The 14988-nt window shown below is 26.5% G+C and overlaps 1 protein-coding gene across 3 annotated transcripts in view; it reads left to right on the plus strand.

Moving 5' to 3' along the window:
• The window catches only part of sano (CABIT domain-containing protein serrano), a 77313-nt gene that overhangs the window by 58639 nt on the left and 3686 nt on the right, over positions 1–14988 (plus strand). For all 3 annotated transcript variants that reach the window (XM_011504359.1, XM_011504360.1, XM_011504361.1), the window contains 5 exons: positions 5896–6276; positions 9695–10386; positions 11262–11610; positions 12328–12767; positions 13120–13322. In XM_011504359.1, the coding sequence (XP_011502661.1) occupies positions 6043–6276; positions 9695–10386; positions 11262–11610; positions 12328–12767; positions 13120–13315 (1911 nt within the window). In that variant the 5' untranslated portion in view covers positions 5896–6042 and the 3' untranslated portion in view covers positions 13316–13322. The remainder of the gene's footprint in view (positions 1–5895; positions 6277–9694; positions 10387–11261; positions 11611–12327; positions 12768–13119; positions 13323–14988) is intronic.

A 14988-nucleotide genomic window follows, 5' to 3' on the forward strand; every position in this document is an offset into this window, starting at 1 on the left:
CTACTCCTCCATTCTCATAGGTAGCGACCAACAATTTTTCTTCCTTACTCTACCCATCCACTTACTCCCGCCCTTATCCCGACAGTTCCCATTGTACTTTATTCACGTACTTTCAATTTTATTGCTTCTTCCATTTTTTAGTTTTTTGTTTTTTGTTTTTATTCTTTTTAATCGATTCATGGTTTATGTAATAGTTTTTATCGGTAAAATAATAGTACCCCAGTGCTGTGTTCTAATTATTTAATTTAAAATTTAAAACTTAAATCTGCGTTATTAGCAATATATAGTGTATATACAATCTAATTATATATATACAATATATTTATGTTGCTATCTATTTGAATTTTCACAATCAATTAAATTATTAAAAAAATATTATTTTTAAATATTTAAGTTAGCGGCAGTATTAAACATTATTTTCTTTTGTATTACTCATATATAACATTCAAATACTACTTTCGATCGTCTCTAATTTAATATTAGTATTTTTCTATTAATATTACACACGTAATTCAACATTTTTTAATTTATTATTATTATTATTATTATCAGTTTGATTTAAAAATTTATGCGCGCAAATTTTTTTTTATTATTTTAAAAAATATTTTTAAATTTGTAAAAATATTGAAAGATTTGTAAAGATGATTTTTACGATGTCTAACAAATTTTGTAATACATAAGATTCAATTGCATGAATATTAAAATATTTCATATTTTCAAACTAATAAAATCTGCATTTAATGTAGTAATTATATATTATTCCATACTTTAGTAATACATTAATATATAATTATATTTCATATAAGAATTGCAATTTCTACATGAAATATTTGAATATATGATAAAATTTTTAATTTAACATTTTAAATATACAATATTTAATTGCTTTTTATTGTGAATACGTTTCCAACTATCTCTATATCTAATATATAAGCAAAGTGTAGCAAGCGTGCTCGTACTAAACATTCAGCTCTGATGATAATAGGATATGGACGAATGAAATATTTACTGAAGAAGCAGGAATATTGAATAAATATGTATACTGTTTCGTTACAGGTCATTAGTAAGGTCATTAAAAACCTATCTCATATTAAATGCCGTAAAAAGTTCGCACTTTTACTAACCACAATCATTTTTAATACTGGAAAAAAATCTTTTTTACATCAAGACGAAACATAGCCGTCTGGTAATTTCATGCATATCACAGCTTTTGTTTTAATTTATATTTATTTTCCCTTCCTATTTTAATAAATATAAAAAAAGAAAAAAGGTACACAAATCAATATGAATAAAATAATTAAATTATATCATATTTTACTAAGATACTCTTTGTATTCATGAACGTAGTTTCATATTATATTTCAATAGCTGGCTATCTTTAGAAGATAATTATTAAAGCATTAATATTAATAATCGAATCATTAATATTTGGAATAATTGTAAAATACAAAAATATTTTTATTTTTACGATGAGCGTAATTTTTAAGAGTAACAAAAAGAAAAAATGAAGATAGATAGGAAGGAAAAGGCCATCTGTGGATAAAATTGATATGTACGAAAACGTCAGACTCGTGCAATCCTTAAGTTGCCATACCTTCACTTGCACGTATCTATCATTAATAAAATTAACACATTGTGAACATTCTATACATCGATAATGGTGTATTAACTACAATTGTATATAATATTTAAAAATAATTATAAAAACATTTTCTTAATGGCGCTACTGCGGTAGCATTTAACGCACACATATCGAGCATAAGCTCTTCCAGGATATCGCCATATTCTGTTCCGCTGTATAACGGACTAACTACCTCTTTTCCTCTTAAAACCAGAGCACGTATTCACATCTATCTTTATCTTCTTACTCTCCTTTCACCTTATTTCATTCTTCTATACGCCCACACTTATTATAACCCATACGTTTCGTACGAATACTATATTGGATCAAGAATTACGAATTCTAATTATTATCTAGATGTATACGAATTCATGTTAGAAAAAAATATTAAAGACTATTGAATTTATTTTGAAAATTTGATGCATAACTTTTTCAATTCAAATATTTTTAAATTTTCAAATCATATAAAAATTATCTTAAATGCAATTAAGCTAACTTTTTATAAGCTTTGAATAATTTTATATAATATAATACCCACGTTGAAAGTTTTAAATTTAGATAAATTAAATTTGATAATAATCAAAATTAAACTTGATATTAATTAATTATTGCAAGACAATTTTTATTAAAAAAAGTAAACGTTAGTTTTAATATACTTATAACACTTGATTAAATTTCAAATGAAATTCTTAAAATATATTTTTATTATATATCAAAAAAGTTTTAAATTATATTTAAAATCTGTAATTGTAATTTAATGTAATATTATAAATTTTATGTTGAATTTTTCTCAAATTCAAAAAAAAAGCATTTAACAATATAAGTAGTATGTATGTTAATAAACACGTATACACAAATTACGGACAGATCATAGTTCATGCCAAAAAAAAGCTTCAATGCAAAGTCCAACTACTCATTAATTGCAAAGCATATCGTTTTGGAATCTTGTTCTTGATTCCTTGCCTATGAACACCTCACATTTGATTTAGATTTAAGGCCTTACACTTGCACTACAACATTAATTATTATAAACGTCTACTGTGTAAATAGTTTATTACATAAAAGAATTAATGTTAATAATATATTTTTCTTTAGATATCATAAAAAATATCAGTCATTCGCAAATAAGATAATAACTAATTTAAATCTTTTATCTATTGTTGTATATTAAATTATGGTATTATATATTATACCAAGTAATTTAGTTATGTAAACTTTAATTATATAACTAAGCGTTGTTTTTCAAGTTTCAATTAATTTCATATTATATCTTTCATATTCATATAAATTTATTTAATATTGTACGTCTTTTAAAAAAGCGGTATTTATATTATAAATATTAATATTCGATAATATTCGTGTAAACCTATTTTTAATTCTAAATTCACAATTTAGTTTCATTTTAATTTCCTTCCAAAATCTGAAACGTGTAAAGAATGATAGAATATAGAAATTTTATACAATAATTCAATAATCAGAGTTCCTTAGTAGCTACTACTTGTTTCGTGAAGTATTTAATGTAACATATATACAAAAACGGGTAAAAATAAACAAGATAAATTGCAGAACCTTTATTTACTTCAACGAGAATCCCACTGTTCATAATGTGACATTTTAATTCATTTATCATTTCTGCTATAGATTTATAAATGCTTCTTTAATTAATTATGTACGTCCATATTTTATACATGTTTCCTTAAAATAGCATAAGCAATAGAGTTCTAATTTGTATAAAGGCAAGCAAATGAAATTTTTATTGAATTTGCTAAATATGTTTTAAGTTATGTTAGAGATCCTTAAGTAACGAAATCGATAAATTTTTATTTAAACTTTATTTATTATAAGAAATATAACATCTATTTAAATTTCAAATATTAATAATTTTATAAAATAAGATATAGCAAGATAAGATAAGTAAGATATATATATAATATTTATAAAATTAGATAAAAAACAATAAAACTTAGCATAAATTGAGAAAGAGAGAAAGAAAGTATCTGTATGTGAATGCTAATATACGAGATAGAGTCTAGCTAACGTAGAAGTATATATATATATATATATATATATATATATACATATATATATTACCAAGTATTTAGAATGGAAGTAATAAACTTATTATAAAGATATAAATATTTTAATTATATAATATTTATAACATGTTCTTAAAATATAATGTACTATCACTATTCATACTCATATGCAAAATCTATTATTTAACGTATTTCTGCAAACCTTTCAATCTAGTATTTCGGAAAGAAGCGAACATCAATATGTATTTAAAATATAAATACCTGTACTTTTATGTGACTATAACGTAAAATTTATTAAATACGTAGAATATTTTAAGTATGTAAGTAAATTGAGATTAAAAACTAAAGATAACTAATATTACATAAAAAAACAATTGATATTTAAAACAAGGGGGGGGGGGCGAAATGAAGGAATCGAAGAGAAAAAATGTATATAATTTATATTAATTTATGAACAAGCATTATTTTTATTTATTTTATATTAAGATAAAAAAATTAACCTCAAAATTCAAAATATATTCCTCAAAGAGGAATATATAATTATAAATAATAAACAAGCTTACTCAATATTAATATAAATATTCGTTATAATGTATCATAGTCAGTAAGTAAATACTTACACGGATAATTTTATACTTAAACATGTTCAAGAAATTCATAATCGTAAACCAATGAGAAATATCTTCAAGTTATCTATCCAATATAATTTCGTTCATTTATTATTTCATTTTGAAAGAATGATTTTCAATTTCGACAATATTTTTTATAAACGAGATTAAAATATTAACATATTATGATTTATTAAAAAATCTGAGTAAATAATCAAGAAAAATAGTATTTCCACATTTTATAAAAATTAGTTTCTTTAGTTAGTGACTATTTTCTACGCGATCTTTGATAAAAAAATATATGATATAAACCAGTAAAATAGCATATATTGCATCGAAAATTTGTCTTTCAGTTAAAAGTGAGATCCTAATGTGCGCATTGCGCACATAATATATGGGTTAAGAAAATGACACGGTGAAAGCGCGTCACACAATAAAAGTTGTGCCGAGTGGGTGGTATTGGCTTGCGCACGCTCATAAAAAAGGAATTAAAGGTAGGAGAGGGGCGATAAATTCCTGATTGACTACGATATGATCAAAACAACTGCCACACCTAAAAGGCTAGAAGTTTTAGGCAAGAACGTTACGTATGCTTGTGAGCTTATGTGCAAGAGAAAATTGAAATAAACATAAATATATTTACAACTATCAAATTCTGTATAAAAATCTTGTGTGTGATGTCAATAGATAAGTGCGAAACAAATTAGAAAAACGACCTATCGTGAGTCCACAAATTTACAAAAAAAATGCACAAATAGAAAAAATAGTTTACCGGTCGATTCATTCTATTAAAGTATGAGCATAGCTTTTATTTTTAATTGAATTGATATGACTATTACAACATTTATATCTATAGGATTTAGAATTTTGTAAAAGTATTTATCTGCACACATTAAGTTTTAGATTAAAATAATAATGTGTAATTAATTAATATATTATATTGCACAATATGTGAATTACAAATTTATTGATAAAATAACGAAGTTTATAAAATATCATCTATATTTTTAATCACTTTCAATTCAACGGTTACCAATATTATGATTATTGATATTTCCCATTTTTTATTCAACATAAATTCACGTATCACTAATGATAATAACAACAATAATAATAACAATAACGACAAATAACAACAATAATAACAAAAACAAGAGTAGTAGTAATAATAATAATAATCATAATAATAATCACAATATTAATAATAATAACAATAATAACAATAATATCACTAATGTTGTTGTTGTTCTTATTTAGTAATATGTTTTTTCATAGAATAATGCCCTAAGGTCAACATAATAACATAGTGTTGAGGTATATTTGCCAAAACAATTATTATAATGAATTACAAAAATACTATTATATAAATACAAATTAAAAATGCCATACATAAATGTCATGCATAAACCCTACCAAACATAAATTAAAAAAATATTTAATGTGGGTAAATATAAATAAAAGGGCCTACAATCGTACTAGAAAATAAATCGTTTAAATCTCAAGAGTATTGATGAAATTTCTAAGTAGCCCAGGCGTTTGATAAGGCTTGGGGTCAGCTTTATAAAAAAAAGGAGTGTAAAAAATCGTAAAACTCGATGATGCGAATCTTGACATTTTTGGCTTTTTTTAGATGGGGCCCAGGCAGATAGCGAAGTCGCAGCAGGAGCAGGGCCATCGGCATCCAACGGCTAAATACTAAGTACTCTGGGTTGGGTGAAAAGGGGGGGGGGAACTGGAGCCAGAGGCAGAATTGTGCAACTCTCGTGGACGAAGATCCATGGCAGCAACCGATGGGCAGATCGTTGTGGCCGCGGCCCGCTGGGCTGACGAGGCAACCTATCTGCGTGAGTTCGTTGCCAAGTATCGATTGCCTGCTGTCATTAAAATCACCAAGGGTCAATACGGCGGCCTCGGTGTGCCCACTCTTCCCGCCCCTAGTCTCCAGAGCACCGTTTTACTGGTTTCGGCGGGTCGGCGTCGTAAAATTGTTGCTCAAGCCGTTAAGATCAAGGTACCTCTATTACCTGTCCTTCTAATACTTCATTCAAGCGTCATCCGAGATTTTCATTTTATGTGATAATTCCTCGATGATCTTTTCATTTTCATTTGTAATATATAATAAATATACAGTCTCATGCAGCACAAGCTGATACCAAAATATTTTATTCTAAACTTTCTCAAACACTTCTACTGCTATTTGATAAAAACTATTCGATGATTAAATATGAATAATAAACAATATTTGTCAAAGTATTTATTGAAGTTACAATTTTAAAAGAACAAACCGTGAAGAAAGGTAGTAGAAGTCTGTATAATATTATAGTTATAAATCGATTTAGGTTTTCTAGCAAATTGTCCTGGCACAATCTTCCATCACATTCTCATAATAAATAATATTCTAAAGAATTTATGATACTTTTAGACCAATCCTTTTCTTTAAATAAAAATGTAATAATACTAAATTTTTTCAATTACACACGTTATAATAATGTAAATGTTTATATGAACTTTGAATTTATTTCTGAAAATAATTAATAATGGAGTTAGTTTGACATATTGTAATAAATTCCATCCTATTGAGACTCGACGTATATATTATATATAAGAATATAAATTTTAACATTAAATTACGTAAATTTGTCAAAACATTTTTTTTAAGTTTTAAAATTTTAATGCTAAAATAATTTATATAAATAATATATATATTTTTTTAATATTACAAATTTCATGAAAGATTCAATCTTCTGTAAATATCATAATATGTATATATATATATATATATATATATATATATATATTAATTAATGTACATGTAGTGTATAAATGACTTATAGTACATTTTTCATAAAAATTTCGTATATAAGTAAACCGATTGACAAATATTCAAATTGATATAAAATTTTTATAAAAATAATATTGAAAATCTAAAATACATCATAGGTTATAAAATATTTTAAAATATTAAAGATATCATGTATTCTATAAGAAATATTTAAGGACTGTAAAATTTATAAATAATTTTTTAAAATCACAGTCTTATATAACAGCAATCATAATAATAATATTTCAAATATATTTATATTTAATATTAAAGTATTGCTTAATTTTATTTTAAATTATTTTTGCTCAAAATTCAGCATAAGAAATAAATTTCATAATTTTAATTTCAAAGGCTGTTTAAATAAACCATATACACGTTTCGATATAAAATCAATTTTAATGAAATACTCCTATTTATTGTGATACAATAATACTTTATGCAATAAAGTTTTATGCTATAATTTTACGTTGACCATATATATTCATTTCTATCTTAAATCTTTATGAATTCATTAAGATATATTACTCAATTATAGTCTAAATATTTATGTATAATATTAAAATGATGATTTAATATGCTAAATTAAATGACAAATAAAACTTTCAATATATATTATGAATTAGATGTAGGTGTTAGATATATATTTTTCGAATAATCTTTACAGCTTAGATTAAATAACAATCTACAATGTGATATAAAATATATCTATTTTCTAATAAATTTCATGATTGTAATTTCGTATTTGGAAAGATACTAATAGCAAATATATGAATGAATATGAATATATAATACAAAACTGCATTTAATAGTCTAATTATTTACATGATTATATTAAAAACTTATATTAAACTTCAAAAAAAAATTTATATTAAAAACATAATTTGAATATAATTATCAGAACATAGAATTTTTTGTAAATTTATCTTGTATATTTAAAAAATATTCATTTATAATATATTACAAAAAAAAATTCACTTTTGCTTTTTATAAATTGAATACATATTTAACGTCTTACAAATAATCCAAAATAATTGTAAGTACAAATTGGTTTCCCAAATTAATTAAATAAACTATTTTAATTAATTTAATAAACTAAATTAATTAAATATATAATATTTAATAGTTTTTTAATAAATGTTACTAAAATTGATATTTGATATATTTAATTTGATATATATTAAAAATAAATTTTTAAACATATTTTTAATTTAATTGTACTATTAAAGCTTGATACAATATTAAAAATTATTTGTTTCTTCAAATACATTAAGTATCGATTAAAGATAATTAATTATTAATATAACGATACATTCAGTTTTTATTGGTTTGTAATAAAATTTGTATTAAAATACTCAATAAATTATTTATGAAACACTACAACTTCTTCTTTATTTATTTAACTTAGTTTATTTTTAACTGGAATTAATAGGTTTCTTATATTTCGATCGAATAATAAATTATTCATCCATTTATATATATTTTATCCTCAAGAGTATATTCTACCGGGTGTCTTTTTATTAGGATCAAAATTAAATATAAAAGAAAAATGTTTTGATAATAAATGCACATGATAAGAATGTAGTAAGAAATGTAATAAATTTGAAGTGTATAATCGTTCGCAAGATATTATTATCAATTATAGAAACCTAACGAATGCATCTGATAGAGTTATCAACAAAGTAATTAAACTAGCTTCTAGAAGCTTCAAAATCAATTCAATGTTAGAACAAATATTTAAGATTATTTAAACGAAAATGATAGACTGAATATAAAATATAATTAGGAGTCTTTATATTTCTTCAATAATGTTTATAAAATAAAGTCTCTATTGTTTCTATTGTTTATTATATAAAAAAATCTAATATCATTTATAATGTGAAATAATGGATTAAAAATATATGATTCAGAATTAGAAGTAAATCATCTATTTATTGTAAATTACAAAAATCGTATTTGTCCATATTTTCTATTCACCAAAAATTCATCCATATAGTATACACAAATAAAAAAAGAAACTGCTAATTTTGGGAACAGATAATTCCGTAAAAGAAAAATTCTTAATAACTAAAATGATTAAAATCGTTAATAATTAAGGATATACTCTTAAGAACTAAAATCATTAAAATGTTTAATAACTATGAAAATACGTAATATACTCATGTATGAAAGTTAGATGAAGTTGTAAAAGCATTATCAGAATATAAAATCAATAGAGATTTGTAAGATTATTTATCAAAAAATTTTAATTTATATTATTAGATATTCGCGTTTCTGAAATACAAGCTATTTGAAAATGCGATTTTATAAATATGATTGCAAAAAAATTTTTTATATTGAGACATTGTAAATTATATTTGTAATACAGGATTTAAAATCGATATTCCGTAGCTTGCAAAATGATTTAATCCCTAAGCTATGCGCGGTATAACAATTGATTAGCAGAGGCTGTGACTGCTGTAAATTTAGGTCTACCATTAATTAAAATAAAAAAAGTAATTCCTTTCGAAAGTCCCCGATCTAAAGAGGGTTGCCTGTAAGCAGCGAAAGGGATTATTTTTCGGTAATAGCAAGTACGAAGAAAATAACTCGAGGCTCGTGGCTTCTGTAGGAAGGGCGTCGAGTGGTGGGCGTAGGACCGCGGCTCGCCATCCCCGATTCCTATGTGGGCTACTTCGAGATCCTGAGTGAGGAAGGTCGCGCTGTCCGAGGTATAGAGTCGGTGAGCGAACTCGCACGCCGCTGTCCCGAGGAGGGGGCTCTCGTGCGCGAGAGCGTCCGTGGCCTCGCTTGCAAGTTCGATGAAGCGGGCTCCGTTCTGCCCGAAGGTACCCGCATCCTCCATGCCGGCGATACAATCGTTGTACTTGGAGAGTTCGTTCTGCCCGGCCGCGGGCGCTTCTTACGATGCGTAGACTGCCGCGGGGAGGGTATTCTCCTGCCGATGGAGCAGCGAGCGCGCTTTAGCGCCCTAGCGCGCGAGGACAACATCAGCGGTGTGCATACGGCCCGAGCCCTCCTGAGCAAACGACTACCACTGACGGTGCGTCTAGTGCATGGACAACCACCACGAGGCCTCAAGTCGTCCTCGCATTTTTTACCAGAGCTGCGGCTGCTCTCGAGTTTTGAGGAGGAGCACGTGTTTGCTCTGCCGTTACAACGGGAAGGTGCAGCGTTAGCCCTGCCATTGGCCGCACCCCTGAAACTCGTCAAGGCGCGAAACGAGGAGGTTCTGAGAACAATGCCAGAACTAGGGAGGCTCATCGAGAGAGCCTCCAAACTGGTGGCGGACGTTGCCGATAGGTAAATGAAACTCTACTTTTTTCCACCTCCACGTTCCCCGCACCGCCCCTTTTCCTCCTCCACATCTTCTCCACCCTCATACACATTCTTATCATTTTTAAATGCTAAATGCTGTTGTGACTCTTTTTTATTACTGTTTGAGAGCTTAACATCGATAAATCTTATAAATACTTAATTTTTATTTCCATCTACTGGTTTTATGTTCTCGTTAATTTTACGTTATCGATATTACTGCTTTTATAATAGTCATAAATTAAAAAGATCTTGAAAATCATTATCTGAAAAAATCGTACTCTTTTAATAATGTAATTATAACATTTTTATTTATAATAGAAAATTAGCAGATAGCAAATTTAAATTTAAAATATAATGAATTTAAACGATTTTAAAGGATTCGTTTTAATTTCATTGATTTTAAATGTTATTATAATGTAGAAAATTCAAAACAGACGAATGAATTTTCTTTTTGATAATTGTATATTTATTACTAAATACAATATAAATATATTTTGCACTGTTAAATCTTTTGAAGCTTACCAAATGGTATAAAATTTAACGACTTGACAAAAAAATTACGCAAGTCTCTGTAGTTTTTTTTATCATGATACTTATTAAAAAAACTATCCAAACATAAAAATTCTTTTAATATCATATGTTTATGTATTTAGTAAAAATAAGAAATTTAATAATATTATGTGTTATAATTTATTGATGTAAATTTTATCATGAATATTATCGTTTGAAACCATTTACATATAGAATTAAGAACTTGAGAAAGATTGTTCATGATTATTTGCACTCTATGCATATACTTAACATATTTCATTAAAAATACAAAAAAAGAACAAAAAAAAAAAATAAAAGTAATTTTATAGGGCTCACGTTTTGGATGGTAGATTGGGGGATAATAAATCTAACCGTCAAAGTCGAAGCGGTGGATTTCTCCGGCGTTCGGCAAGTTCCGATAGTGCAAATATTGGCACCCATCACCGACATCACCATCACCACCATTACCATCAGCACACCACATCAAACCATGGTCACGGTTATCGAGACGAAAACCGCGTACCGCCGTCTACTTATACGGAAGAGTACGACGAAATTGATCAGATTTATGACTATGTACGAGGTTTCGCACCTCTACCCAAGACCGTGAGGCCTCCCTATGAAAATGGAATCCTTGGAAATGGTTTAACTAGCGTCAATCAACAATCAAATGGCTTAGTTAGTCCATTATTCGCATACTACTTCTTTAAGATTTTAAGCACACACTTAGCCACTACTTCCTATCAATTTCTTTTATTATTGATCTTTTTGCATAATTTAAAAAATAATATTATACATATTTAAAAATATTAATTTTAATTATAAATTTAAATATTTGAACACTATGAGGCTATTGAGTGTATAGAGTTTTACATTGTATTATTGTTTTTTTTTACATTTGTCTGTACAATCATATTATTAGCCTCAACAAATCGGTATTATTTTTAAAAGCACTTGTAGCATAAAACAATTCCATGAAAACATGTAAAAATTTAATAAGGTGAATTATGAATAAAATAAGAATAATTTTATTTGCATTTGAAATGGTAATATACTTTAAAGAAGTTTCAGTGTAAAAAATTGTCATGCCTATAAATATTTAAATTAGTATTTTACTGTTAAAATGAAATATAATATAAATAATTATATACATATATATATATATACATAATTAAAAAGAAAAAACTTACTGTTATTTTCATAAATTTCGCACGTACACACACGCACGCTAGCTCGTTGACCTATATATATATATATATATATATATATATATATATATATATATATCAATAAGTGTGAGAATCAGTAATAATTTAAAACAACTTAGTCAATATGAAATTCGTATGGTCGTATACTTAGTTCGATAAATTGAAATATGTTTTAAATGTGCATTAGGGAAGTTCAACATTAACACCGGTAACGGTGACAATCACACCACTGTTAGATGATAGACCCGAACCACCTCCTATTGAAACAATACCGACAAAAAAAAATCAGGCTGAAAAACGAACGCGTCGAGCTGTGAAGGAGGGGCCACCTCCTACATCAACGACAACAGGCGGCATGATACGACCGGAGAAACCTCCGTTGGCAAAACTGTACGTAAAGAACAGTGGTACACAAAGAGGTCGGCCGCTCATGAGACAAAAAAGTGCATCGCCACTGAAGGAGACCCCGCCGAGCTTTAAAGGCGGCTCACCTCTCTTTAACATTCGCTACAAGAGCCTTACAAACTTGCAACAGGCAATGGAGCTTGACGGCACGCTCGACTCCAGTCATTCAGGTGGCAGAACTTCGGGTGATTCTGGTGCTGGGGCCAAGTTACCTGAAAAAAGGTGGGATCTTCATCTTTCAACATGAGTTAAAATATATGATATAAATTTTTACTTTCTTTTATGACTTTTCCCTATTAGGCATATACAATTAATTTCCGATACAAACACGAGTGCGAGCGCGCGCACGCACACACACGCGATAATTGCACATTTATTGAATAGTTATTAAATAGACGTTTCCTAATTTTTATTGAAGAAATTTGTAAACAAAAAATTAATCTACAAAAATAACTGAGGAAATATATAAATAACCAAGTGTAATTGTTTAGAAATTAATCTTTAAAAAATTATGTAACAGAGTTTGTTTAAACAAAGAAAAATGTTAATCGATGCACGGGCATATATTTGGCAGATCACGACGACTGAGCAGACCGCGGTCCCTTACAAATCTTGTTTGGGAGCTTCGAAACGGAAGTGGCATTGGTGGTTGTACAAGACCTGAAACACCTCCGATAGCAACAGTGATGCCTCTGACTCCAACCAAATGCGGACCCCGTCTCGCTGTCACTGTCATAGCTCCCAGGCGCGTCGGAACCCTCTACCTCTAATGCATAAGTAATAAACTTATCTTCATATTATTTATTTATAAAAAAATATATTAACTATTATTTATACAATATCCTTTTATTTGTAAAAGAAAATATTAAATATCTGAATGTATTGCAATAACAATTTTTCTTAATTTAATTTAGAAAAGAAAATATGTATTTCTTTCTTTTATTATTCAGCCTTCAAATTTTATTGTTAATTTATAATGATGATAAAATTTATGTATATAGGATAATTAAATACTTTGATTTATAAAATTACTTTACCTAATATTTCTGTAATGTTGAGTCATTTATAATTTGATCGATTTATTTAATAATGACGTAGAGCCTTCAATTAATTAATATAATGTATCTACACTTTATTTCAAATTATTTATTAATATTAATTTCAAATATCATTGTTTCTTAAATAATTAAATTTACATTAAAATATAGTTAGAGGCGAGAGAAAGGATGCTTAAAAATTTAAGCACAGCATTGTTAAAGAAAAGATGATGATAGGTTAAAAGAAAAAATGTTATAAGAGAAAAACAGTAAACAAGAGTAAATATAAAAATTGTTACTGAAATGCTTATAACCAATTTTTATTCTCTTCAAAATTTATACTAAAATTCTAAAAGATTGCGCTCGATAATCTATCAATTCAATTGTACTTTTTTCGTTTCTTTAAAGAGCATTTTGTTTAAGAATTTAGGAATATTAGCTTAATTATATTAATATTTTAATATTAAATACATTAATATTTTAATATTGAATGTGAAAAATATTTATATCATATACATTGAAATTGTTTGCTTTATTAGAGCTAGCTATAGTACAAATATAAAATGATATTACTAAATACATGAAGTATTAAGTACGTGAGAAAGAGAGAACTTTTCATATATTCAAATAGGAAGCAATATTTACTTAATCATAAAATATTTATTGAGTTGTTTTATTTCTTACAAATATATTAGAAATATGTATCGTATGGTCAAATCTATAAAAACGAATAAATCTTGAGCCAAATATGTTATTGCACAATATTGATCTTATTCTTTACAATTAATTTGATGTTGAGTTTCTTAAACTAAAGATTGCCTTACGTTTACCTTCCAGAATATATTTGGAAATTCACTAAAATATTTCTCATTTAATTTTTAATTCATCTAATTCATAATTATTATGTAATTATGAATAATTATCTCAAAAAAATTTTATATAAGATTTAAATTATCTAAATGATAAAATCTTATTTAAATTATGAAAAAATGTATGACATTATATAAAGTAATTATAAAATACAAATAGAATGATTGTAAATATTCCTAATATCATTATTTTTCAATTAGTTATTTTAATTTAAAATTGTATATAATTTATATAATAAAAATACCTTCAAAATGATAGTAAAATAAACTCAATAAATATTCAGTAAGACTTTGATAAATATATAAACAAAATTTTAAATAATTTTTTATTATCTTTTTCAAGAAAAAAAGGTTTTTTAAAAACATTTTTGCACGCCTTTGGAAAAAATATAAGAAAGAATGAGTAAGCCAAAAAAATTAACATCCTTTAGTATCCAAGTTAATCACAATTAATTTTTTTCCTACAAAGGGAACTGAAAAAGTTTCAAATATTCTCGAATAATACTCGCTATAACATTACCAATAATTTCTTCGTTA

The sequence above is a fragment of the Ceratosolen solmsi genome, unplaced genomic scaffold, assembly GCF_000503995.2.
Source record: "Ceratosolen solmsi marchali unplaced genomic scaffold, CerSol_1.0 scaffold25, whole genome shotgun sequence".
NCBI lineage: Eukaryota > Metazoa > Arthropoda > Insecta > Hymenoptera > Agaonidae > Ceratosolen > Ceratosolen solmsi.